Raw genomic sequence first — 24,549 nt, 5'->3', positions numbered from 1 at the left:
ATGGGACCTCGACACGAGTACAACTAGTTTTACCAAAGATTAGAATCCCAGAAGTGCTACATGAAATGCACAACGGCTCCACAGGTGGTCACTTAGGCGTTAACAAAACGTTAGAAAAAGTCAGGCAAAGGTTTTATTGGTGTCGTTACAAGGAAGACGTAGAAGATTGGTGCAGGAAATGTGACCGGTGTGCGGCAACTAAAGGCCCGCAACGTCGAACTAGAGCACCCTTGCAACAGTACAACGTAGGTGTCCCATTCGAGAGAATCGCACTGGACGTAGCTGGACCTTTTCCTGAGACTAACAAAGGGAACAAATACATTCTCGTGATAATGGACTATTTTAGTAAATGGCCAGAAGCTTTCGCGATGCCCAACCAGGAAACCACAACAATAGTCGATATTTTGGTAGGACATTGGATTAGTCGTTTTGGTGTCCCAATGGAATTACATTCAGATCAAGGACGCAACTTTGAATCTAATCTGTTTCAGGAGATTTGTAAAATCCTGAATATCGAGAAGACGCGAACCACACCACTACGCCCTCAATCAGATGGGATGGTAGAACGCTTCAATCGTACGCTGGTACAGCATCTGGCTAAAATGTCAGCAGAACAGCAAAATGATTGGGATGACTACATTCCCCTATTCCTTCTGTCTTATAGAGGAGCAGTTCATGCAACTACAGGTTACACACCAGCCAAATTATTGTTTGGTCGAGAACTTAGGATGCCAGCAGACCTCTTATTTGGACAGCCAGGAGACCAACCAACAACGGCAAGCGAATATGTAACAGGACTTCGAAGGAGACTAGAAGAGGTTCATGCAGTTGCAAGGAGCAGGATAAAAGACAGTAGCGACCTTATGAAAACCAGATACGATAGAAGGGCCAATTCTACGGGGTTTGAAGAACATGATCTTGTCTGGCTATACAACCCCAAGAGAAAGAAGGGAAGATCGCCGAAATTACAGAAAGACTGGGAAGGCCCATATCGGATTGTGAAAAGGATCAACGACGTTGTGTACCGGATCCAGAAGGGCCCTCGAACCAAATGCAAAGTAGTGCACCTAGATCGGTTGAACCGTTATTGTGGAGATGATGGAGAGTCTGTTCGGGACGCACAGACCTAGGGAGGGGGCAGTGTTGTAAACTTGTCCCCCCCCCCCCCGACTGACCATTTTTCCCCACGTGAGATCTTTTTGAATTGTTGTTTATGTTTTGGAGGCGAAACGGACCTGAGCGAGTGTGTTGAGGAAAAAGGAACTGGAGTTATGATCGTGGATTTCTGAACGGAGGACTGTTTCTTTTCTTAAATCGGTTTTGTGAATAGTTGTATGTACATTTTGATTAGGAGGACTGTGCAATTGTTTCGATTATTCGGATTATTGACTGTTCGTAGTAGATTGTGCTTCTGCAACGAGAAGAATATTGGCGACCTGACAATCGGTGAGTTAACTATCTTTAGCCTACTCCAAAGTCGTAACAATATGTTTAAAGTCTCCACATTCATGGCACTGACCTGCATACTTTTGTGTTATAAATTACTTGGATACTTCCTAATCAATCTTTTTATGGAAATGGTTCTGCAGGTTGAGCCATGTTAAGATGATTTAAAATTGATGCATTAAGAAACTATAAGTTTAGATCATCCTCTTTATTTATTATACTTTGATTAAGTACTTTCAAGAGGGTTAATATTTATTTAAAATATGGAACAATAATCTAATGAAGAAAGAAACAATAATTCAATTATGCCATTTTGTCTTCCTGCTCATGCATTTAAGATTTCTGATGTGTTTTAATTGCAAATCTTTTTTTATTCAAGCTGGAAGTTTGGACTTCATGATTAGTCTACACATTTAAAAGAAACATCTGTTCAGTTTCTTCTTGACTGCTTAATGTAAAGCACCTCTCGAAATACCTGTATCTGAAAGTCTCTTATTTCTATCATCCTTTCACAGTTTTAGATTTATATTTTAATGGATTGACATCACCTGAAATTTCATGAGACAAGAGTTTTAACCAGCACCACAGCCTCATTCCCCCCCCCCCCCATAACATTGACATGGGACATCTAAAGCATATTAATGCATCATGCCCTAAAACCCTAACAAAATGTAAAAGTTGGTGCATTTTTTACCTTCATTGCAACAATGTTGTTTGTCTACTAATATTTAATCAAATAAAAGTCATATTGGCCTGAATATTTTTTTAATCTGGTCAACCTTTACAGCTCTTTGGTTTGGTGATAAGAAATCATAATTAATTAGTATCAAGATCAGGTCCAGTCTGTGTAAAGTAAAAACTTTTGCTCAAATTCAATGCAAATATTTAAAAAAAAATACAAGTCATATTCAGCATATTCAGATTTTTGTATTCCTACTTTCTCACAGACTGAAACGTGTTGAGAACAAAATCATAAGAAAAGAGAATAAATTTGTCCTCGAGTTTCTTGTAATAAGGACAGCAGAGAAAGACCATTCAACAAAGAAATATAAACTACCAGAGGTCAGCATGACATAACAAATCACATATAAATTGTTGTATTATAGACATAACTTACTTTTTATAAACATCTATAAGTCTGTTAGTTGTCAAGATCTGATAAGTGTAAGTGACAAGAGGACTGATATTAATCTTGAAAGAAAAAAAAAAGGGGGGGGGGGGAATATAGCTATTAATGGAAGTGATTATATACATATTTATTGATTCTTTTTGATACAGAATTATATAATTTTTTTTACCATATCAGGTTCCATGTGCCCCTGATAAAGATCCATTTATGGAGTTTATCAATAGTTTAGAAAGGGTAAGTTTGTATACAATATAATACTTGTAAATAGAACATCTGTAATATATAAGATAAGAAGAAGATAACAATCCAAATTTTGAAAAAATTGTTTTTGGAAAGTAAATTTCCATATGTGGAATATTCTAGCATGTCATTAATATCTTGTTAGGGTCTTTTGATAAAGTATGCAGCTTTGAATTAAATAAGGTATGTTATTTTTTATTATCGTCTGATGAGATCAATTCATCCGATAGTTAACATTTTTTCTGTTATTGCTGGTTTTAAGTGTTTCATCTAAATGTGCAGCATTTATTTAATCATCCTAAACTTTTAAGTCATTCTCAGACTTTTGACAAATTAGGATTTCATCAATGCTGAAAGTACAAGTCTTGAATGTTGTAATGTTTCGTTCCTTTGTAATATTTCTTGACAATGAAGGCAGCCAACTATAAATCTTAATGAAATATTACTTTATATGTGGTCTGGTTGTAAAATTTTCCAGACTTTCTGTGATCCTCTTTGGGTGTGGTGGTTGAGAGGTAAAGTGCTTGGCATCTAGCCTGAGGACTGTCCAGTTCAAATCTCAGTAAAGATTGGGATTTGTTGGGGAAAGTAAAGTCGATCGGTCAGTATGCTGGCTGCATTACACCCTCGAATACTGTCAGATGACATTTACATCATCTGTCCTGTAGATTACAATATCTGAATTTTAAAAAAAGTACTACTATTAAAGAAAGTTAATAAAAATATCATGTTTGGAGGTAAGCTATATGGTTTTCAGTACATATATATCTTTGCATTAGATTTTCACTTTGAAAAACTTAAGTGAACAAAAAATACTAAAGTTGGTGTGTCATGATTTTTATTATTCAAAGAAATTATTGCTGTTTTTTTTTAAAAGGTCATTGTAAGGGACTGTAAAGGAAATATGGCAATATATCAGGGTTATTGTTTATTAATTCTTACTGTCCAGTTCAACTCTCAGTGAAGATTGGGATTATGAATTTCAGGATTTTAGGATATCCCTGAGTCCACCAAACTCCAATTGGCACTTGACATTAGTTAATAAAAATATCATGAATTTTTTTTTCACAGGAAGACCATTATCTTAATGAAGTAAATATATATCTTTGCATTGGATTTTCACGTTGCAAAACTTAAGTCAACAAAAAATACTAGAGTTTTTGAATTGAGCCTGAAAGTTTTGAAGCCAAAAACTTTCCCACTCATCACCACACCCAGCTTTTGACGAAAATTACTGTAGTAACTCTAAAAAGAAAAATTCTTTAATTCTTTAAAAAAAAACAAGAAATAATATCACATACCATGAATACAATCAGAAGTTTATGAAAACCATATTTCCTTGTGTAAACATTTAATTTTGTTTTCTTTCTTTCTTTTTGTTTCTTTAAGTATTTACATTCGCTAATTAAAAAAAAATCTTATTTGATATATTGAAATACTTGATGAAGTAAGTTTTATTTGTAACATACTTTGTTTAGGAAGCACGGCCCAGTATTTCATTAAGTAATGATGTTGAGCTGACCTGGAAACATCAAGCTAATGATATCAATGTAAGACATTTCTTATCCCCTACAGCATACAGAAAAGTATTAGATAGCACATCAGTCACATGAACCTGTAATGTCACATAGGGGGATTTATTGGCATACACTTTAATGCAGGGTTGAAAGAAAACATTGAAATTTAAGCTTTCAAGTAATAACTCAAATATTTGTTAGTTAATACACAATATGGAATATAACCAAGTGTAACCAAGCTTTTTTAAGTATAAGGGTTAAATGATTTACAAGTGTATGTTGCTGCTAAAGTGCAGAAATAATTTATTCTGCAAATTATGTAGTCATTTTGCAGATTAACTAGGGTAGTCCTGTAAAATGAGAAAAAATGTTCCATTTTTCACATTATCTGGATTTTTTATTTCTTTGTATCCAGTGCTAGTAGCTTATGTGTGACACACACCTGATTCAAGCATTTGCGTTTCTCGGGCATAATTAAAAAAAAACAACTTTCTTGACAATTTAAACAACATATATTTTCCCTTCACATAAATGGATATGACGCTTAGGACGTACTATCTTTATTTAACAAAACATTTTTATTTATAACATTAAACAATTATTGTTAAGAATTTTTTTTTGTTAGTCATTTGGAATAAGAAAGTATGCTATTTGCTATTTGGCTTAATTAAGACGTTTTTTTAATCTTCTGTCCTGAAGATGTTCTAGTTGGTATGTAAGAGTTCACCTATCCCTTAATCTGTTAGACTTTTGGCACCGGAAATGATCCTTCAACCTCCTTCTGACTTTGTCTCAGACTTTTGCCTTGATTAGAGTTATCTTTCTTTGTCAGACCTGTCCATTCTTTGATGTTTTCTTCCCGTCATCCCTTCTATGCAAGCTCTTGCTATGGCCATACAGTTTCAGTTTGTGTTTTTTTACAGTTATCAGTAGGTCGTCAAAGGTACCAATAGCCTTTGTGATCATATTTCAAAGTCTATAATTTATGATACTTTCTTTGCAGGAGCCTAGGATACTTTTATAACATCTCGAGTCCATGTTAAGGATACTCCTCTCTAATTCTGTATTTAGTGTCCAAGATTCAAAAGCATATTGCCCATGAAATTAAATGATAAAATGTATATGCCATCTATTGTACAGTTACATTTCTGATCTTTTCTACTTGTATTTTTTTTTGTTATGTTATCGTATTGTTTGTAATTCATCCATTTTATTTTTCTGTGTATATCAGAATGTTATGAGTCAATGTATTTAGTGTAACTAAAATTTGAAAGCTTGATAATGAACCTAATAGCTCTTTTGACACATAGAAGTATAACATACAATTTGAGAATAGTCCAACATTGTTTCCAGGGGTCAAATAATCAAAGCAATGATATTCAGCCCTCATGGAGAAAAAAATTCAATAATGCTTTGAAGGTATTTTTTAAAACTGTATTATGTTGTACCAGTATATTGCATCAATAGTTTCTTATCGGTTCTTTTATTTTCCTATAACTATACTATTTTTTTCTATTCTGAGAATAAAAAAGTAAAAATTTCTCAAAAAGAAATGGTACTTGACTGATGTGGTAGTATAAGCAGAAATAGTCCCCTTTATAGGTCACTACTTTAAAGTTTGTAGATTACAATAGATAACTATAAAACCTCTGATTTCCTCACTGGTCCAGGCAAGTGATAGGATCATAGAGCAATGAGAAAGCTAAAAGCATGAAAAAGGGATAAACAAAAACAATTGGTACAAATATTTCTAATGGCACAGATTGATTAATATTAGTCTAGATCTATTACAAATTTAATGACATGACTGATCCAAATTACTTGTATAGTATATGTTTTATTTTTAAAAAGTATTTTAAATATATTTTTATTGTGTATTTATTGAACTGCGGAGAATTTAGAGTCAGCTATGGGCAGGGTATCTTACAACTTGACCAATGGAGAGATCATGTGACAATAGACCTCTGAGCAGGTCCTGTTACAATCTGATAACCGGGCAGTCTTCAAAGTGGGTATACCTAAAGGTTATTGGACAAATTGACCTCAGTAGTCAAAATGTCACAGGACCAGCTCCAACTTGACTACTGAGCAAGTCCTGTGACAACTTGACCACTGGGGGGTACATGCAAGACTCTGTTTGTGTGGTAAAAAGTTTGTAAACATGATTTCTCTCACACACAATTTTGGATCAAGCTGAAAATATGCACAATTATTTCTTTTACTTGAAAATATAAGAATCAATTTTTAAAAATTAAGCAATTAACTATTGGTAATTAATTATTTTGTTTGGTACCTTGAACAAAGGAAAGAAATTGTAGCCTACTTGACTGAGGTTGGCTATAAGTTGAATTAGTCCTCATTACTGGTCGCCGCTTTAAAGTTTGAATCTAACAATAGATAAGTTTAAACCCTTCTATTTTCATCAGCCATTCGCTGGCAGTATTTAGTCTATTGGCTTGAGGAGGCCTTAGCCCTCGATTTTGAATTCAGGTAGTACACATTTTAAAAAAAAAAAGCATTTAGAAAGCGATCAACCAGATAGCCTTCTTTCTCCTATTTTCCTTTCTAACTGGTTCAGGCAAGTGCTAAACAAAAACCATTGTGTACTCCCACAGATTTATTATTGTTGGTCCAGATCTATTACACGGATTGATTCAAACTAATGGATACAACTACGCTTAATATAACCTTTGTTTATGTTGTGTTTTTTTTTTGTACATTATTTTTTTGTTTTTCTTGTTGATCTTTTATCTTGCAGAAAATACGGAAAATAGTTGGTCTGAATAAAAAGATGAAACTCAAGCCATTGAATGTTTGCGAGATGAAACCTTACCAGAAGATCAAAACTGTAAGATGTAAAACAATTAGTATTGTAGTAAATAAATGTTACAATTAGCAACTATAAAATATAGACTAGTAGTAGACGTAAATTATCAGAGAGATAGTAGGCAACTGAGGGGAACAAAGCTCATACGTCCTAGTGGATGAGGAATCCTTCTGTCATCCAGGTTTTGTGGGCTTGCCTCTTCTTAAATATTTTGCTGGTTAGGCCTTTCTGAGTCCGTAATGTCTGGCTACAGACTAGACATGTTATTGTGGCTGGAACCTGCGTGAATCTATGTTTTTTTTTTGTTTACTCGCTTTTCTTTACCTTTGATTTTAATGTGTTTTTGGCGAGTTTTGTGCCATTGCTTACAGTGTTTCGCTTTCATGTTCCATCATTTCCTAAGAGAGTCTATATTAAAATCCTGCAATAATGCTTTAAGATTATCTTTAGATCTTCTTATTTACACAAAGTGGCTTTCCTCTAGTTAGGTGGCAATAAAAATTACTCTAATCGAGATGTACAATATTTTCAATCTGCAGCACTGCTCACAAAAGCGAGAGACTGCATCTAGTTTGCCTGATTAACATACAGGCCAGCTTCTGTTGCGAGGATCTTATTCTGACATTTTATATTTAGATTATTCTATGTTAAGTAATTTGAAAGTATTTGAGATTCCTTACAGGTTATCGCAGGGGCATAAATCAATGTTAGTAGAATTAGAGCCTGTTAGAGCCTGAGAGATGTATATATATATATATATCGGTTTAATCCTCTTAGTACGTTTTGACACGTTTTTTCTACCACTTTCCATTCTCGGATCAAGTTGAAATATTTATTAATTATTCAAAGTCAATGACAATACAGGAATCAATCCAAAAATTAACTAACTTGCTAATCAGGTAGTACTACAAAAATTATTTTGTTTTATATGACAGAAATGGAGCTAAATCCTGCCATTGTCAGATAAATGGCTATCAGTTTTTCCCTTAGATAAGCTTTGTTTTTAAAAAGTGATCTTTTTTTTTCTTTTGCTTGTTGTTTTTATCTTTAATTTAGATTTGCCTGGCATTGGGTTGAAGTGACCACCCGTTGGGTTAAAACTTAATTTTTTTTCCTTTGTTATGGTTTTTCCTGAATGCATCTATCAACATGAAAAATCATAGGACTGAACAGCCTAGGTGCAAGGATATGTCCTTGTTTTACCCCATTGTGAAGATTTACGCTTCATAAGCTGTTGACTAGTATATATAACTTGAAGAGAGTTTTTTTTTTTTTTTCGAAAAATGTTTTTTGTACCTACCCATAAAGCAAATTCATTGGTGATCCTTCCAACAACCCATTTCCCTTCCGACAAGTTTACTTGTCTCTCTTCATCTTCTTACCATATTTATTACTGCAGTTGTTATACTAAAGTGATAGTTATGCTAAGTGACAGTTATGCTAAGTGATAGTTATGTTGCGATTTTTAGGTAAAAGTATCTGTCTTCGGTGAATTACATTTGGGCATTCTGAGAGGGTATGATCAGGGGCGGACTGGCTATATGGGCATTCGGGCAAATGCCAGGTGGGCCGGTAACTAAGTCCACCTAAAGGGCCTCACGAATGCAACTACAGAAAGTATTAAATTGTTAGAGATTTTATAGTATTCTGTTGTAAAAAGGGGGCCTATCAGCGTCGTGTTTAATAAAAAAAAAAAATTTTAACAGACTCTTACAGTGTAATGCTAAATTAATCGATCACATTTTCCGAAATAATGTAATAGCCAAAAGCCGTAGTAGGCTTCATCCTTGAAGAGCCTCTACATACTTAGCCATTACAAAGCAACATAAGTCCTAGATTTCATATAAAGATATAGAGTTCATATAAAGATATAGAGTTCATATAAAGATATAGAGTTCATATAAAGATATAGAGTTCATATAAAGATATATGGTTCAAATATAGATATAGAGTTCATATAAAGATATAGAGTTCATATAAAGATATAGAGTTCAATGTATGCATGCGTATAGTTATAATGATTTTTAGGTCAGCTAAAATTAGAATTGGATGCCCGTTATATGATATTCAAGTTTTGGGCCGAATGGTATAGAAATGCCCTGGCCGATTTTGACACCCAGTCCGCCCCTGGGTATGATGGACAGTTGTGTGAGGATGGGTGCAGTGTCTGCAGTGGAGTGGGTCCAGTAGCGACATTAGGGGGTGGATTAAGCTGAAATTTTGCACTATTATTTCTTTTACCTGACAACATAAGAATCAGTAAAAATATAACCAATTAGTTAATTAACTATTAGTAATTAGTATTTTGATTGGTAAGATGTGGTGGTATAAGTTGAATTAGTCCCCTTGACGACTCTTGAGCCCTAAGTGATCATTTTTTAATGCATTTAAAAAAAACATCATGTAAACATAAATAACCCTTTCAGATACCTATCCAAATTTTCATTTTCCTGAATGTCTATTTGCACACACTTTTAATCCGAAGTGATGTTAAAACTCCTTGTCATCAACATAAGGTAAAAGTTACATTGTTTTTTTATTCCAAATGATGATAAAATATCACTGGAACTCACTTATGAGGAGCAAGTTGGGAGCCCTACACTATGTCTTATTTAGCCAATAGTTAAATTTAACACTGAATTGTCGATGTGATTAAAAGAGTTTGGGCTAGCTAAAGTTAAGGCATCCTTTTCTAGGTTTATTTATATTCTTTGTTAAATTAAAGTCAAAGAAAAAGAGAGGTTTTTTTTTTGTTTGCTTAGTAACTAATAATTATTATCCTATACTCCAAGTCTAGAAAATTCTAGCACTAACAGTTGGTTGACAGAGACAATGTGGCTAAATAATGACCATGTTTCAACCTTTTCTAGATGTACATCGGTCCTGTGAAGGATGAGAGATACATGACAGAGACAATGTGGCTAAATAATGACCATGTTTCAACCTTTTCTAGATGTACATCGGTCCTGTGAAGGATGAGAGATACATGACAGAGACAATGTGGCTAAATAATGACCATGTTTCAACCTTTTCTAGATGTACATCGGTCCTGTGAAGGATGAGAGATACATGACAGAGACAATGTGGCTAAATAATGACCATGTTTCAACCTTTTCTAGATGTACATCGGTCCTGTGAAGGATGAGAGATACATGACAGAGACAATGTGGCTAAATAATGACCATGTTTCAACCTTTTCTAGATGTACATCGGTCCTGTGAAGGATGAGAGATACATGACAGAGACAATGTGGCTAAATAATGACCATGTTTCAACCTTTTCTAGATGTACATCGGTCCTGTGAAGGATGAGAGATACATGACAGAGACAATGTGGCTAAATAATGACCATGTTTCAACCTTTTCTAGATGTACATCGGTCCTGTGAAGGATGAGAGATACATGACAGAGACAATGTGGCTAAATAATGACCATGTTTCAACCTTTTCTAGATGTACATCGGTCCTGTGAAGGATGAGAGATACATGACAGAGACAATGTGGCTAAATAATGACCATGTTTCAACCTTTTCTAGATGTACATCGGTCCTGTGAAGGATGAGAGATACATGACAGAGACAATGTGGCTAAATAATGACCATGTTTCAACCTTTTCTAGATGTACATCGGTCCTGTGAAGGATGAGAGATACATGACAGAGACAATGTGGCTAAATAATGACCATGTTTCAACCTTTTCTAGATGTACATCGGTCCTGTGAAGGATGAGAGATACATGACAGAGACAATGTGGCTAAATAATGACCATGTTTCAACCTTTTCTAGATGTACATCGGTCCTGTGAAGGATGAGAGATACATGACAGAGACAATGTGGCTAAATAATGACCATGTTTCAACCTTTTCTAGATGTACATCGGTCCTGTGAAGGATGAGAGATACATGACAGAGACAATGTGGCTAAATAATGACCATGTTTCAACCTTTTCTAGATGTACATCGGTCCTGTGAAGGATGAGAGATACATGACAGAGACAATGTGGCTAAATAATGACCATGTTTCAACCTTTTCTAGATGTACATCGGTCCTGTGAAGGATGAGAGATACATGACAGAGACAATGTGGCTAAATAATGACCATGTTTCAACCTTTTCTAGATGTACATCGGTCCTGTGAAGGATGAGAGATACATGACAGAGACAATGTGGCTAAATAATGACCATGTTTCAACCTTTTCTAGATGTACATCGGTCCTGTGAAGGATGAGAGATACATGACAGAGACAATGTGGCTAAATAATGACCATGTTTCAACCTTTTCTAGATGTACATCGGTCCTGTGAAGGATGAGAGATACATGACAGAGACAATGTGGCTAAATAATGACCATGTTTCAACCTTTTCTAGATGTACATCGGTCCTGTGAAGGATGAGAGATACATGACAGAGACAATGTGGCTAAATAATGACCATGTTTCAACCTTTTCTAGATGTACATCGGTCCTGTGAAGGATGAGAGATACATGACAGAGACAATGTGGCTAAATAATGACCATGTTTCAACCTTTTCTAGATGTACATCGGTCCTGTGAAGGATGAGAGATACATGACAGAGACAATGTGGCTAAATAATGACCATGTTTCAACCTTTTCTAGATGTACATCGGTCCTGTGAAGGATGAGAGATACATGACAGAGACAATGTGGCTAAATAATGACCATGTTTCAACCTTTTCTAGATGTACATCGGTCCTGTGAAGGATGAGAGATACATGACAGAGACAATGTGGCTAAATAATGACCATGTTTCAACCTTTTCTAGATGTACATCGGTCCTGTGAAGGATGAGAGATACATGACAGAGACAATGTGGCTAAATAATGACCATGTTTCAACCTTTTCTAGATGTACATCGGTCCTGTGAAGGATGAGAGATACATGACAGAGACAATGTGGCTAAATAATGACCATGTTTCAACCTTTTCTAGATGTACATCGGTCCTGTGAAGGATGAGAGATACATGACAGAGACAATGTGGCTAAATAATGACCATGTTTCAACCTTTTCTAGATGTACATCGGTCCTGTGAAGGATGAGAGATACATGACAGAGACAATGTGGCTAAATAATGACCATGTTTCAACCTTTTCTAGATGTACATCGGTCCTGTGAAGGATGAGAGATACATGACAGAGACAATGTGGCTAAATAATGACCATGTTTCAACCTTTTCTAGATGTACATCGGTCCTGTGAAGGATGAGAGATACATGACAGAGACAATGTGGCTAAATAATGACCATGTTTCAACCTTTTCTAGATGTACATCGGTCCTGTGAAGGATGAGAGATACATGACAGAGACAATGTGGCTAAATAATGACCATGTTTCAACCTTTTCTAGATGTACATCGGTCCTGTGAAGGATGAGAGATACATGACAGAGACAATGTGGCTAAATAATGACCATGTTTCAACCTTTTCTAGATGTACATCGGTCCTGTGAAGGATGAGAGATACATGACAGAGCACAAGTGGATGGAGATTCGGGCTTTAAACTTCCACAATCCAAACACACATTATCAGAATATCATTGACAATCATTTGACAAGAGGTTTTAAACTCCGTCATTTGAAGTCAGAAGTAAGTTTTTATTCATGTAGTTAAATATTAACAAATAAAAAGTGTTAATTGTAATGACTTACCAGAAAGATCTCAAGAAGGATCATGAGACGTAGGCCTCTCGTGATGATGTTATACAAAAAGATGAGTTAAGTGCCCTTGGTAAAACACTCTAGGATCTCGAGACACAACGAGCCGTATATTATATAAGCCTAAGTTCCAAGAAAGTTTAATGTTTGAAACATATTTCTCTAAAAAAAATATATATCTTGTATTCAAAACAATATCCTTATTATCAATTATGACTTTTTTTTTCCTTTTAAGCACTGGTGTAAAGAAGAAAGATTTGAATGGATTGACTACCAGAAGTACAAACTAGTGGATAATATTGTTTCTGATGATGTCTTCACAAATGTCTGCAGCCAGTGGGGGGCTTATGTAGAGAGAAGACCTGGTACAGCCAAGAGATCACCTCGTCCTGTCTGAACTTTGCCATTATTCAATGTCTGACTGAACATCAAAAATATCATTGATAAGAATGTCATTTATAAGCATATCCTACATGTTGAATGTTTGGTTTTCTGTTTAATGTAAACTTTTTATTTAAATAAAAAAACAAATGCCTATTAAAATATAGTTGTATCTGCAAGAGCTAGAGTAAAAGCAACACGTATAGTTAATGGTGTATTTAAAATGATGATAAAAATTAAGAATTCCATTTCAGGCAAACATTTTTTTTCAATGCCACAAAGAAAAGATACAATCATTTAAGAATTTGTTGTGATTTTATTTTTTTATGCCACAAAGAAGATAACAGCACAGGTCGTGGGTCTGCTTATAGAAACTTCGGTGCGTCAGCCTGGTAAAAAGTTTGTAGACTACACGTTATTTCTCTCACATCCTTTATCGGATCAAGTTTTAACTTTGCACAATTATTCATTTATATTGACAATACAAGGGTAAAAAAAACAACCAATTAGTTAATTAATTACTGGTAATTTTTTTTTGTTTGGAACCTACAAGGGCAACTAATCTTTCAGTATTTACAGATATGGCTAAATATGTAGGCTTGTTGCTTGTTTGTTTGACATGTTTTGAATGTTCCTTCAGAGTTGAAGATAGTTTACTTCCTAGCCCTAACCTCCCGCAGAGCCACGGGGGATGGGAGTTGGCAGGGTTTGAACCCGAGACCATCGATAAATTCGAACGACAGTCCAGCGCACAAAACGCACGACCAGGCAGCTTTGTAGGGTCTTATCCCCTTAGATCATTGTACACGTTATTTCTTCTACACCCATTTTCGGATTATTGTACCTAACAAAACATGAATCAATTAAAAAAATGTGTTAATTATTTATTGTTAACTATTTATTTTTTTAAATATAAATTAAGGAGAATAACAGAGATATAGTTCTTAATGCGGAATTCTTTACCTTTGATAAGATTGTTTTATTTATTTATTCTGTGTGGGAAATTACTTGGCGCCCTGGATCCTGCCCTTTGAGCTTACAGGTCCCCTTATTGCATGTGTAGAACGAGGGTCACTAGTATGTAAAATAGCCAATTTACTCATGGTTCTAATGATCTAAAATACATTCTGATACTAATTGTTGTTTAAATGTTATTGCTTCGTTTCATGACTCCAGGGCTAATTCCACAGTGTGAGTTGCATGATAAATAAAGTTTATTGTTATCCCTGGTATAATTGTTTTCCTTGACATACTTGCAAGCTTTTAATCGCCCCCTCCCTATTCTTTTTATTTACTGTTATTAGTCCTAGTGTAATTAGTTCACCACGAGTACACCCTATCAACCGAATAACATTCTTTGGCTTCATTTTCTCTCGCGCGTCATAATGACCAGTCTGACTGACTCACATGTAGCAGTTGAGAACAGGGGCGGATTGGGCAACACCATACGATTCGGCCCACGATGATATGCATAAAACTGAACGCACGCATTCAAACGTGGATTTTTATAACTCATTGAATTTCTAAATGTAAATAGACTTAGGGGCTTTAGGAAATCTCAATTAGTAGAAAATAAATCTACAGTGCAATCACAATCTTAATTACTTAATTATTATTATTTTGATTGAACTAAAAGAGTAACACTTGGTGGCTGCCTGTGTTATGCGCTTTGGATTGTCGTCTCAATGGTCTCGGGTTTAAAATCTTCCCGCTACCTACTCCCCCTACTCTTTATCACCAGCCTTCAACACGGGGCCGGATTTAAGGGAAGGCAGGCGAGGCTAGAGCCACGGAGACAAAGAGACACAAATATAGCCTATACGATTTTCGACGGGTCAGAATAGTTTAACTTTTTTTTTCTGACATTTTTTTCACATTTTTTAGGGCTGGCAGAAATTTTGTGATTAAAAAGGTGGCCGCTTAAGTATGGTTGGAAAAGGTAATTACAGCCCCGGATTTACGACAGTTCGTCTACCAAGAGCTTACCCTCCACACACTCAAAAATATACACTTTTTAAAAACTATTCTGCATATTAAATATATTTTTTATGAGATTAAATTTATAAGAACTCTAATTATTTCTTCCAAAATATAACTTGCTTTTAGATATTTTAGTATTTTCATTCATAAGTGGATCGTTATTGAAGCTTTCGAAAAATTGTAAGGGCCTCCCTATACTTAAATCCGGCCCTGCTTCAACATGAAACCCTGCAAGTGTTCTTGTGTTACTTACGAATTGTACAGCAATTAATTAATAAATTAATAAATTGTACACTAAAATGATAAATACCCATCATGAGTACAGTTATTACAAGACATCACTCTTTGCTACCATCTCCACAATAGACATCTTTCTTATATTCAAAGTGTCTATTTGTAGTCATCAATTCGTTACGTAAATTGTTAATGCCAACTCGGGTAAGTCAATGTCAAATAGCATTATTGTTTGAAGACATTTTAGTCTTGTAATTACAGTGACATATACTATGCCATATAGTTGAAGGCGCACAAGTATAATCAGAAATAAGAACTTTTTCAAGTCTGCATCTTTGTGAATACGAGCTCATGTTCCCATGTCGTTTAACGTGACATGCTCTCCAGGAGTAAATGCAGTTGTGAATGTTCCTTGGTGAAAGTTATCACGAGATTCAGCGACGTTCCTGAATTGTTTGTGCCAAACTGGCGAGGAAATCAGTCATTTTGCTGCATCTCTTGGCAGAAGATTTCAATATTTGTTTTACAAAGCTTTTATCAACTCACTCTGTATGTCTGTCTGGTAAAAAGTTTGAACATATTTTTTTCTCCCATTTCCCATTCTCGTATCAGGCCAACACTTTGCACACTTTTTTATTGAACCTTACAAGACATAAATCTATATAAAAAAAAAACTATTAATAAATTAATTGTTGATGATTAATTATTTTGTTTGATATCGAAATAAGGAAAAAATGCTACTTTGTGAGATATGTGAATATATATATATATTCTTGTGCTCCATCATGGACATACGGTGGCAAGACCGCATTACAAACAGCGATGTCCTTGCATACGCCAGTTTGGACAGTATATATGGACTTCTTTTGGTAAGACAGTTGCGCTATACAGGGCACGCATACCGTATGGGAGACGAACGTATGCAAAAGGCAGTCTTTTTTGGTGAGCTAAAAGGTGGTCGACGTAACAGATGCGCCCCACGGAAACGCTTCAAAGACCAGTTTAGGCGTCGACTTTCCCTGGCTTACATAGAAAAAAGCACCTGGTTGCATGCGGCCTCACAGCGAGACAGCTGGAGATCACTCACGAAGGCCGCGGGATACACATTTGAGACCTAAAGAAAATTCGCTGCCGAGGACAAACTCAGACGGTGAAAAGAAAATCTAAATCAACCGCCTGCGGACAATGGCTATGCTTGCCATGAATGTGGCAAAATATGTAGGTCACAGCTGGGACTGCGCAGCCACGGGAAATACTGCATTCCTTACTAATCTTCGGACTCGAAGACTAGCCTTATTATATATATAGACATATATATATATGGATTTAATTCCCTTATTACGTTTAGTTAATCAAATAGTACTAATTGAATAATCTTTCCCTTAGATAAACTTTGATTTTAAGAGTATTATTTTTTCTATTGCTTAATTTCCTTTTAAGTTCTCTTTTTCCCTTTCTTTTTCCATTTATAGTTTGCTTGTTTAACTGCTTAAATAATAATTGGGACTTGTCCAGTTTTAGATTCACACGATTATGTTCACACTAGTTTGACTTCCATAGGACTATTCAAATTATAGGTTTCATTTGATTTGTTAATCACTTATTGTATCTAGATCATTGAACCTAACAGAAGCACGGTTTACGGGTATAAGCAAATCTATTGTTTCGGAATATAAGTCTAGTATTACACAGTTAATATGTAAAGATCTTTTTTAAAAGGTAAGGCGAGGCTAATCATGGTTAAGGGACCAACTAACATTTAACTCTTTCTCTCCTAATTGATGATGCCAACATTGATTTGATCCCATTACACTAAATTGATTTTTATGATTTATAAACTCTTATTTGTGTTTTTAGCGGCCCCCGAAAGGGGACAAGACGCTATTAGTTTTGTGTCCGTCCGTCCGTCCCGTTTAGATCTCGTAAACTATAAAAGATAGTGAAACTCCGACATCAGAATTTTTTAGTCCATTCAAAGTTCTGTTGCAACGGCTACTTTTTTATTTTCTAAAAAAGAAAAATCAGATTTTTTAAATCACTTATGCAAGAAGTTTTTTCATAAAATAAACCACTTTTACAACTATTCACTATTAAAAGTAACAAAACACTAGAGGCTCTTTAGTAGCAGAGGGATATACATACCATATTTCTAACACATTTATGCAAACGGTTTTTGATTTTTTGAGACAATTAGTTGTTGTTTTTTTTTACATTTGTATTGCTAAGTGTAGTAAGTTCTGTCATAGTAACTACTACATTTACGAAAAACAATTGTTAACTATTTTTAAAGAGAAAAAAAAATCTATTTAGTATGCATATAAGTTGGACATAATTTAAAACAACAATAACTAAGTAATTTTCATATTATCGCGTGAACTGCAGTGCGCGCAGCACAAACAGAGCACGTAACTAAAGAAGTTTAAAAAGAAAATTTTTTGAGGAATTCGACAAAACAATTAGATTAATTAGATATTTAATATTAGACATCAGTTAGGCCAGGTTCACATTTAACTTCATATCCACTTTCACCTATCCTTTAGTTTGCTGGACCGCTGGGGCACCACACAAGATCTGTCAACCTTCTTTCTCCATTCTTCTCTGTCATTTGTCTTTGATCGAATTTAATTCTGATGTTTTTTCTGAAAATATTGATACCTGCCTTTTAACCTGGGTGGACCACTTCGGGGGCCGATTTTGAGTTTGTTTTTCCACACAAACTGTCTTTGTAATCTTTTTTTTTTTTTGTTGTTTTTTAAGAGCATGCATTCTCCTATAATTGGATACCAAACATAACATTTTCTGATATCAAACGCTAAAGTTATTGAGGATTAATCATAGCAGGATAGTGAAATACAAATGAAAAAATTAATAGTTCTATCGGAATGAGGAAAATAGATACGGAGAGAAAGAGTTAATGTGGCCCGTTCTGCAACCCCACCGGCCCATTTAGGCACCGGCCCACCGGACATTGGCCTGGTTGCCCATTTAGCCAGTCCGCCCCTGGTGGAGAGCGTGTTTCAGTATTTTGTGGAAAATGGCGATGTCTATTTATAGACATACACTGAACTGCTTGTAATACTATACATAACATTGCATATATTTAAAGCTCATTTGTTAATATGTTTGCTTACATATAACCTATTTAAAATAAATATATTAGCTTAGTTAAATATGTCTGGATGTGTTAAAAAGTTTCATAAGCATTCTATTGGACTTGTATTAAAATGTATTGCTCTTTCTACAAATCGAATCAGAATAGACAATTGTCTGGCGTTTTTTTATCATCTAAATTCTAAAACGTATTTAATTTAATTTTTTCTGGGCTTTGTTCCTTTTGAAGTTAAGTTAACTTTATAGAAGTAGAAAGGAATCCTTTCAAATTCACAACCGAAACTGGAGATAAACATATTCAGAGCAGATCTAAAATATGTTACACTATATAAAGTTGTAAAATATCATCAAATAGTGTTTCACAATGTCATGAAATATTTTTGTTCACTATGGTAAAGTTACATAAACACCTTGACTACCTATAAATAAGCTCTTGTTGAAACCATAACATCAAAATTCAACATGTTCGCTGAGCGCCTAAAGAAAGCGTGATTGATAAGATTAATCAATAAGGTAATCTCAGTGAAGACTGGCATTTTAAATTTCGTGATTTTAAGGACGCCCATGAGCCCACCCTGATATTAGTAAGTAAAGTCAGTTGGTCATTGTGCTGGACTCATGACAATCTCATCCACCGTCGGAGCCCACCCTGGGTACCTGATATTAGTTGGGGAAAGTTAAGTCAGCTGGTCATTATGCTATACTCATGACACCCTCATCAATAGTCGGAGACAGATGACCTTTACACCGATCTGCCCTCAAGATCGCAATGTCTGAAAGGGTTTTTTTACTACTGAGAGAGCACGGAAAGACCTCCCCCTCCTACAAGTCCACCAAAGAGACGAGACCCCCCGAAAAAAGGCGTTTCTAATGCCTAAAAGGCGTGTTCCTTAACATTTGTAACATTTTTCTATTTACGCCCTCCTTTGTTTTAAAACTATAGTATTATTACCATTGACGTCCAACAAGTTTACATTAATCTGTGGGAATTAGGTGGAGAAACTAATAACAGACGAATTATTGAAATAATTAACAATTAAGCTATTAATTTCGACTGTATGTATATATATAAACACTTGCTCAGTGCAAGAAAAAATATTTTTTTTGTATTTACACGTGATTCGTCTTTTTGGTAAATATGAATATCTTTTTCTTTATACTGTTTACAATAATTATTAAGCTTAAAAATCAATATAGATATAGATCTAATTTTTTCTTAATGTATACAAGGAAACTAGGGAGAATACCTATATAAATAAGGTTTAAAGCGATCATTCAACAATTCCAATAGACTTTCCACAACTTGTACATAACTATATCTTCATTGGAAGAACCAAGGAGGGAAGGCGATTTTAAAATGTGTATAAATAGGCCTAATTAGTTCGCTATATGAATAATTTGTGTTATTTATTGATAATTAGTTATCTGATTGAGAGTTTCCACTGAATCGCCCCAATCCTCTCTCTAACAGTGACTCTTAGGATCCAGTTGTGTCGGGGCAGTAAGTGTAATCGTTATCCCTTAAAGGTTATACTTGATGGGGGGAGGCGTTATTCTTGTGAAAAAACGACACTGTTATATTGTATCGCTCCGCCTGCCTACAAAAACCAATGTCTACCAAGCGGTGGTTCTCTCAACCATTCTACATAGATCCGAGACATGGCTACTATACAGAAAGCAACTAAGACTACCTCAGCGCTTTCACCAAAGATGCTTGCGCTCCATCATGGACATACGGTGGCAAAACCGCATTACAAACAGCTATGTCCTTGCGAACGCCGGTATGGACAGTATAGAGGGACTTCTTATGGTCCGACAGTTACGCTGGGAAGGGCACATATCCCTTATGGGGGACGAACGTATGCTAAAGAGAATCATTTTGGTGAGCTTAAAGGTGGTCGACGTTACAGAGGTGCCCAGAGGAAAAGCTTTAAGGACCAGCTTAGGCGCCAACTTGCCTTAGCAGACAGAAGAGAGCACCTGGCTGCATGCGGCCTCAGAACGAGACATGAGGCCACTTACAAACACGTGGGATACACATTTGAAACCGAAAGATAATCCGCTGCCTAGGACAGACGTCGACGGCGAAAAGAAAAACGTAATCGACCACCGGCGGACAATGTAGGTCACAGCTGGGGCTGCGAAGCCACGGGAAATACTGCATTCCTCACTAATCTTCGGACTCCAAGTCAAGCCCTATTATATTGTATTGTTAACATAACAATTCAATCATTGATAGATCTAAAATGTCTGACGAGAGTGGCGAAAAAATGGTCGTTTTATTTCATGGCGTAAAATATCTTTTGCTTTTGCATTGTTTTAAAAAATTCGCTTATGCATACTAAAAGGACATAAACTGTAAAGTTAAAAAAAAAATAATTGATATAAATAATTGATATGTTCATATAAAGCCTGAAATAAAAATAACTAAAACTATTCTTATTACAACATTTCCATGTCTTCGCCAACGCTATTTCCCCCCTTGTTTCTTATATCGAATTTCTCTAGAAAGGTAAGAAATGGTTACGCGCAAATAAAACAGGCCGGCTACCAGCGAGACTAATGGTTTTAGAACACCTCAATACTGACCTGCGACGTCACAACCTGGTGGTAGTAGAGACCAATAGCGCCTCGCAACTTAACAGGCCTTAACAATTGCTCTGGCTACTAGACGCCTTGCTCACAGACGATCTGATGACGGAAACCTCATGATGTATTAACTTGCTTACGCTTCATGTGCCTCAAGGAGTGTGCTATTGACATTCACGGCTGGGAAGCACTAGCTCTGGATCGCTCCTCACGAGTTATGAAGCAAGAAAAGTGGCCAGTGTGAAAGAGCGCCAAACCACCAAAAAGCTGAGAGAAAAAGCAGGCCTATCTCAAATGACCGATACAACGTATCCGTCCGGCTATTTAAAGTGCGTATTGGACTTTTCAGTCATCTTTGAGTCCGTAGGATATAAGAAATGTGCTCATCTTCGATCACGAACGAGGGCTATATATACATGTGCCTCGATTGTTTCTCACACGTCAGTATTGCCCCATGCCCTGTGCCCCTTTTAGCCTTAATTTACCTCATTTGACCTCATTCTTTGAAACGAAATACTTGGATCTTTTAAACGGTTTTAGTCTTTAGTCTTAATGAAATATTAAGGAAAAAAAATAAGGGGGGGAGTGAGGGATTATAAATCAATTACTTCTCTGTGCAGGACTAGAGTAAATTATTTTTTACTCTGAAAGAATATCCGCAATATGTAATACATTTTACATTTTTTTAGTACAACAGATAATTTCTAATAGTTAGGAATATTGATTTTCAAAAACGTATGATTCATTGAAAACATGTTTTCGATTATGATACTGTGAAGAAACAAGTCCTTTTAAGTACAAACTGCTTTTTATTGTGCAGCCTTCAAACAGAACATATTGACAAGGCGAACATTATTTACAGATAACTCCACTAGATGACTTCCTTCTGCTTGTTTTTAACACACTAGACTTCCCGCAAGTCCCCTAACTCTGCGATACCCAACACTTGACCGTGTGTCACTGGTGACCTCACACAGTAACTGTGTCACAACAGAAACGTAAAATGCCTTTTTATAAAACATGTTTTATAATTTTATTAAACCGCTATTTTTCTTTCATTTCATTGTTAACATAACATATATATATAATATGCCCGTATATTGACTAGTGGCCTTACATTCTGATACTGTAAACACTATCAATGTTTTACTCGGAACATTGGACTAAACGAACGAAATGATTTCTCCCAGTGGTTATGGATGAAAGATTGGCTCTTCTCCGACGCATCTACTTTTAATTTTATTATCAACTAGATCTAGATTTAGTCTACATCACTTTTACCGAGTCACGGCTTCTTGAAACATTAGCGAGGCCAAAAGCCGAGTCCCACAAGTGAGCTCTTAGTGTTTCGACAAATTACCATGAGGAACGGCGTACAAGATGGGACTAGGGTTTGCAAACCTTTTCTTTTTCACATCTCTACTAGTAATGTACTAGGTAGGTCACAGGAGACAGTTTCCTATCCATGTTAGACCATTTTACCTTTAATGGGTTGCAGGTAATCTACATTGGGCCCACCCTGGTAAATATTAAGCAAGCCAATAAAACAATTATTTCTTCCCTGATCTTTTAGTATAGATCTCGTGTAAAGAGATGCACAGATATACCTCACATGTATTTAATAAGCTCTACAGTAAGAGAAGTAGATCTAGTTATTGAGATTTAAATTCATATGAAATCATAACTTCCTACTCTACATCTGCCTCTATGGTTATTAATGTTCATATTACAGGTTTATTTTGTTACGCTCATTGATACATACAGAGCTATTTGTCTTCTTTTCAGATTGGACAATGATGAAGTTTTTACTCTCAAAACTATTTGTATCAATGTTCGTATGCAATACTGTATTGTGCGACTCTTCAAAGCCTTTACTCTTGACACCGATGTTGGGCCGAGGAGAAATATCCACTGCAAGAGACCTCAGTAAGGTTCAAGACCAAGATGGCGTCATACCGACAAGTTATTCAGGGTTTATTACAGTTGATGAACTCATTGGAAATCATTTATTTTTTTGGTTTTTCCCAGCCACGAACTCTGACCCCAATGCTCCACTGGTCATCTGGCTAAATGGTGGACCTGGTGTGTCATCCGAATTGGGTTTATTTCATGAGAACGGACCTTTAAAATTTAGAGAAACAGAAAATGGAGAAGTTGGATATGAAAGAAGAAACAATTCTTGGGCCGAGACATTTTCAATGTTATATATTGACAATCCAGTTGGAGTTGGTTTTAGTTACAGTGACAATGGAGAGGAAGGTTATAGATCAACACAAGAAGAGTACATTAGGGATCTTTATGAGTTCATTCAACAATTTTATGTCATGTTCCCAGAATACTTGCAAAGAGAACTCTACATTGGCGGCCAATCATACGCCGGGAAATATGTTCCGGCATTCGCTTACAGAATACACGAAGAAATTCAAGATAATAGAACCAACATTCCATTAACAGGAATTTATCTTGGAGGACCTTTAATTGACCTTGAAGTACAAGGTCCTATCCAAGCAGACTTATTTTATTCTTTAGGCTTTATTTCTGCTAAACAAAAACAGGACTTTGAGATACGTTCTAAAGAGTTCATTCGTGACATTGTTTCTGGGCAAAAGAAGTTTAATGTTTTTCACGATTTTGAAAAGGTGTTCTTGTTAGGTGTTTGCCCGGGCTGTTGGGATAATCTACGTCAATTAAAGAACGCTCCTTATGAATCAGTCTTAAAGGTCATGCTATTGTTGCGCGAGCTAGTGCACGCTGGAAATAAACCCTTCCGTGATTTTAATACGAATGTTCTCGTTAAGTTAACTTCTGATTACTTTGTCTCGACCACTGTTCAATTTACAAAGCTGATGGACAATTACAAAGTTCTCGTGTTCGTTGGAAGCGATGATGGTGTTATCAGCTCACCCTCTGTGGAAGCTCTTTTGACCTCTATCCCATGGTCATTGCAGTCTGAGTATAACGATGCTAAAAGATTAGTATGGGCTGGCCTGGAAAAGAACGACGTCAAAGGCTTCTACACTCGTGTTGGTCAGTTCTGTAGAGTTACAGTCTTAGGGGCCGGACATCAAGTGCCCTATGACCAACCAGAAAACACTTTGATAATGATGACCGAGTTTATAAACAATGGATGTATTAGTGAAAATTAAGTTCCATTTTGACATTTTTAGTCATACTTGTTAAGTGTTTGCTTTTTTACTTAATATTGTAAGTAACCCCTGCTGAGGAAATAAGAGATGATATCAAATCACTGAAAAGATCGACTGAATGTACATTCAAACTGGTAACATTTGTACATCAAAACAGGATCTCTTCAATCTTTTGTTCATTTTTAGACTAGATTTTATTCAATGCTCTATTGCTCTTATTTGTCTAAATTAAAAAATGAACACTTCTAATAAACGCAAAGCTTGACCTGTTCGTCCTATTCT

The 24,549-nt window shown here is 35.7% G+C and overlaps 2 protein-coding genes across 8 annotated transcripts in view; both read left to right on the top strand.

Moving 5' to 3' along the window:
- LOC106066222 (uncharacterized) overlaps nucleotides 1-14,090 on the top strand; it is a 78,060-nt gene extending 63,970 nt beyond the window's left edge. For 3 of the 7 annotated variants that reach the window (XM_056003746.1, XM_056003744.1, XM_056003745.1), the window contains exons 33-39: nucleotides 2,394-2,508; nucleotides 2,753-2,809; nucleotides 4,294-4,365; nucleotides 5,686-5,751; nucleotides 7,091-7,180; nucleotides 12,603-12,758; nucleotides 13,062-14,090. In XM_056003746.1, the coding sequence (XP_055859721.1) occupies nucleotides 2,394-2,508; nucleotides 2,753-2,809; nucleotides 4,294-4,365; nucleotides 5,686-5,751; nucleotides 7,091-7,180; nucleotides 12,603-12,758; nucleotides 13,062-13,223 (718 nt within the window). In that variant the 3' untranslated portion in view covers nucleotides 13,224-14,090. Of the gene's footprint in view, nucleotides 1-2,393; nucleotides 2,509-2,752; nucleotides 2,810-3,886; nucleotides 4,366-5,685; nucleotides 5,752-7,090; nucleotides 7,181-10,029; nucleotides 12,576-12,602; nucleotides 12,759-13,061 lie in introns of those variants that run through there. The other 4 variants (XM_056003747.1, XM_056003749.1, XM_056003750.1 and 1 more) reach the window with 4 other exon arrangements.
- Nucleotides 14,091-19,535: 5,445 nt separating this feature from the next.
- LOC106066223 (probable serine carboxypeptidase CPVL) lies at nucleotides 19,536-24,532 on the top strand. Its single transcript, XM_013225197.2, has 2 exons — nucleotides 19,536-19,664; nucleotides 22,907-24,532. Exon 2 carries the CDS (start codon nucleotides 22,915-22,917, stop codon nucleotides 24,265-24,267), a length of 1,353 nt encoding a protein of 450 aa, XP_013080651.2. The 5' UTR covers nucleotides 19,536-19,664; nucleotides 22,907-22,914; the 3' UTR covers nucleotides 24,268-24,532.
- The last annotated feature ends 17 nt before the right edge of the window (nucleotides 24,533-24,549 follow it).

This window comes from Biomphalaria glabrata, chromosome 11 (genome assembly GCF_947242115.1).
Source record: "Biomphalaria glabrata chromosome 11, xgBioGlab47.1, whole genome shotgun sequence".
NCBI classification, from domain to species: Eukaryota; Metazoa; Mollusca; class Gastropoda; family Planorbidae; genus Biomphalaria; species Biomphalaria glabrata.
Note: the sequence above shows the minus strand (reverse complement) of the source record. Positions and strands in the feature narration are given on the sequence as shown.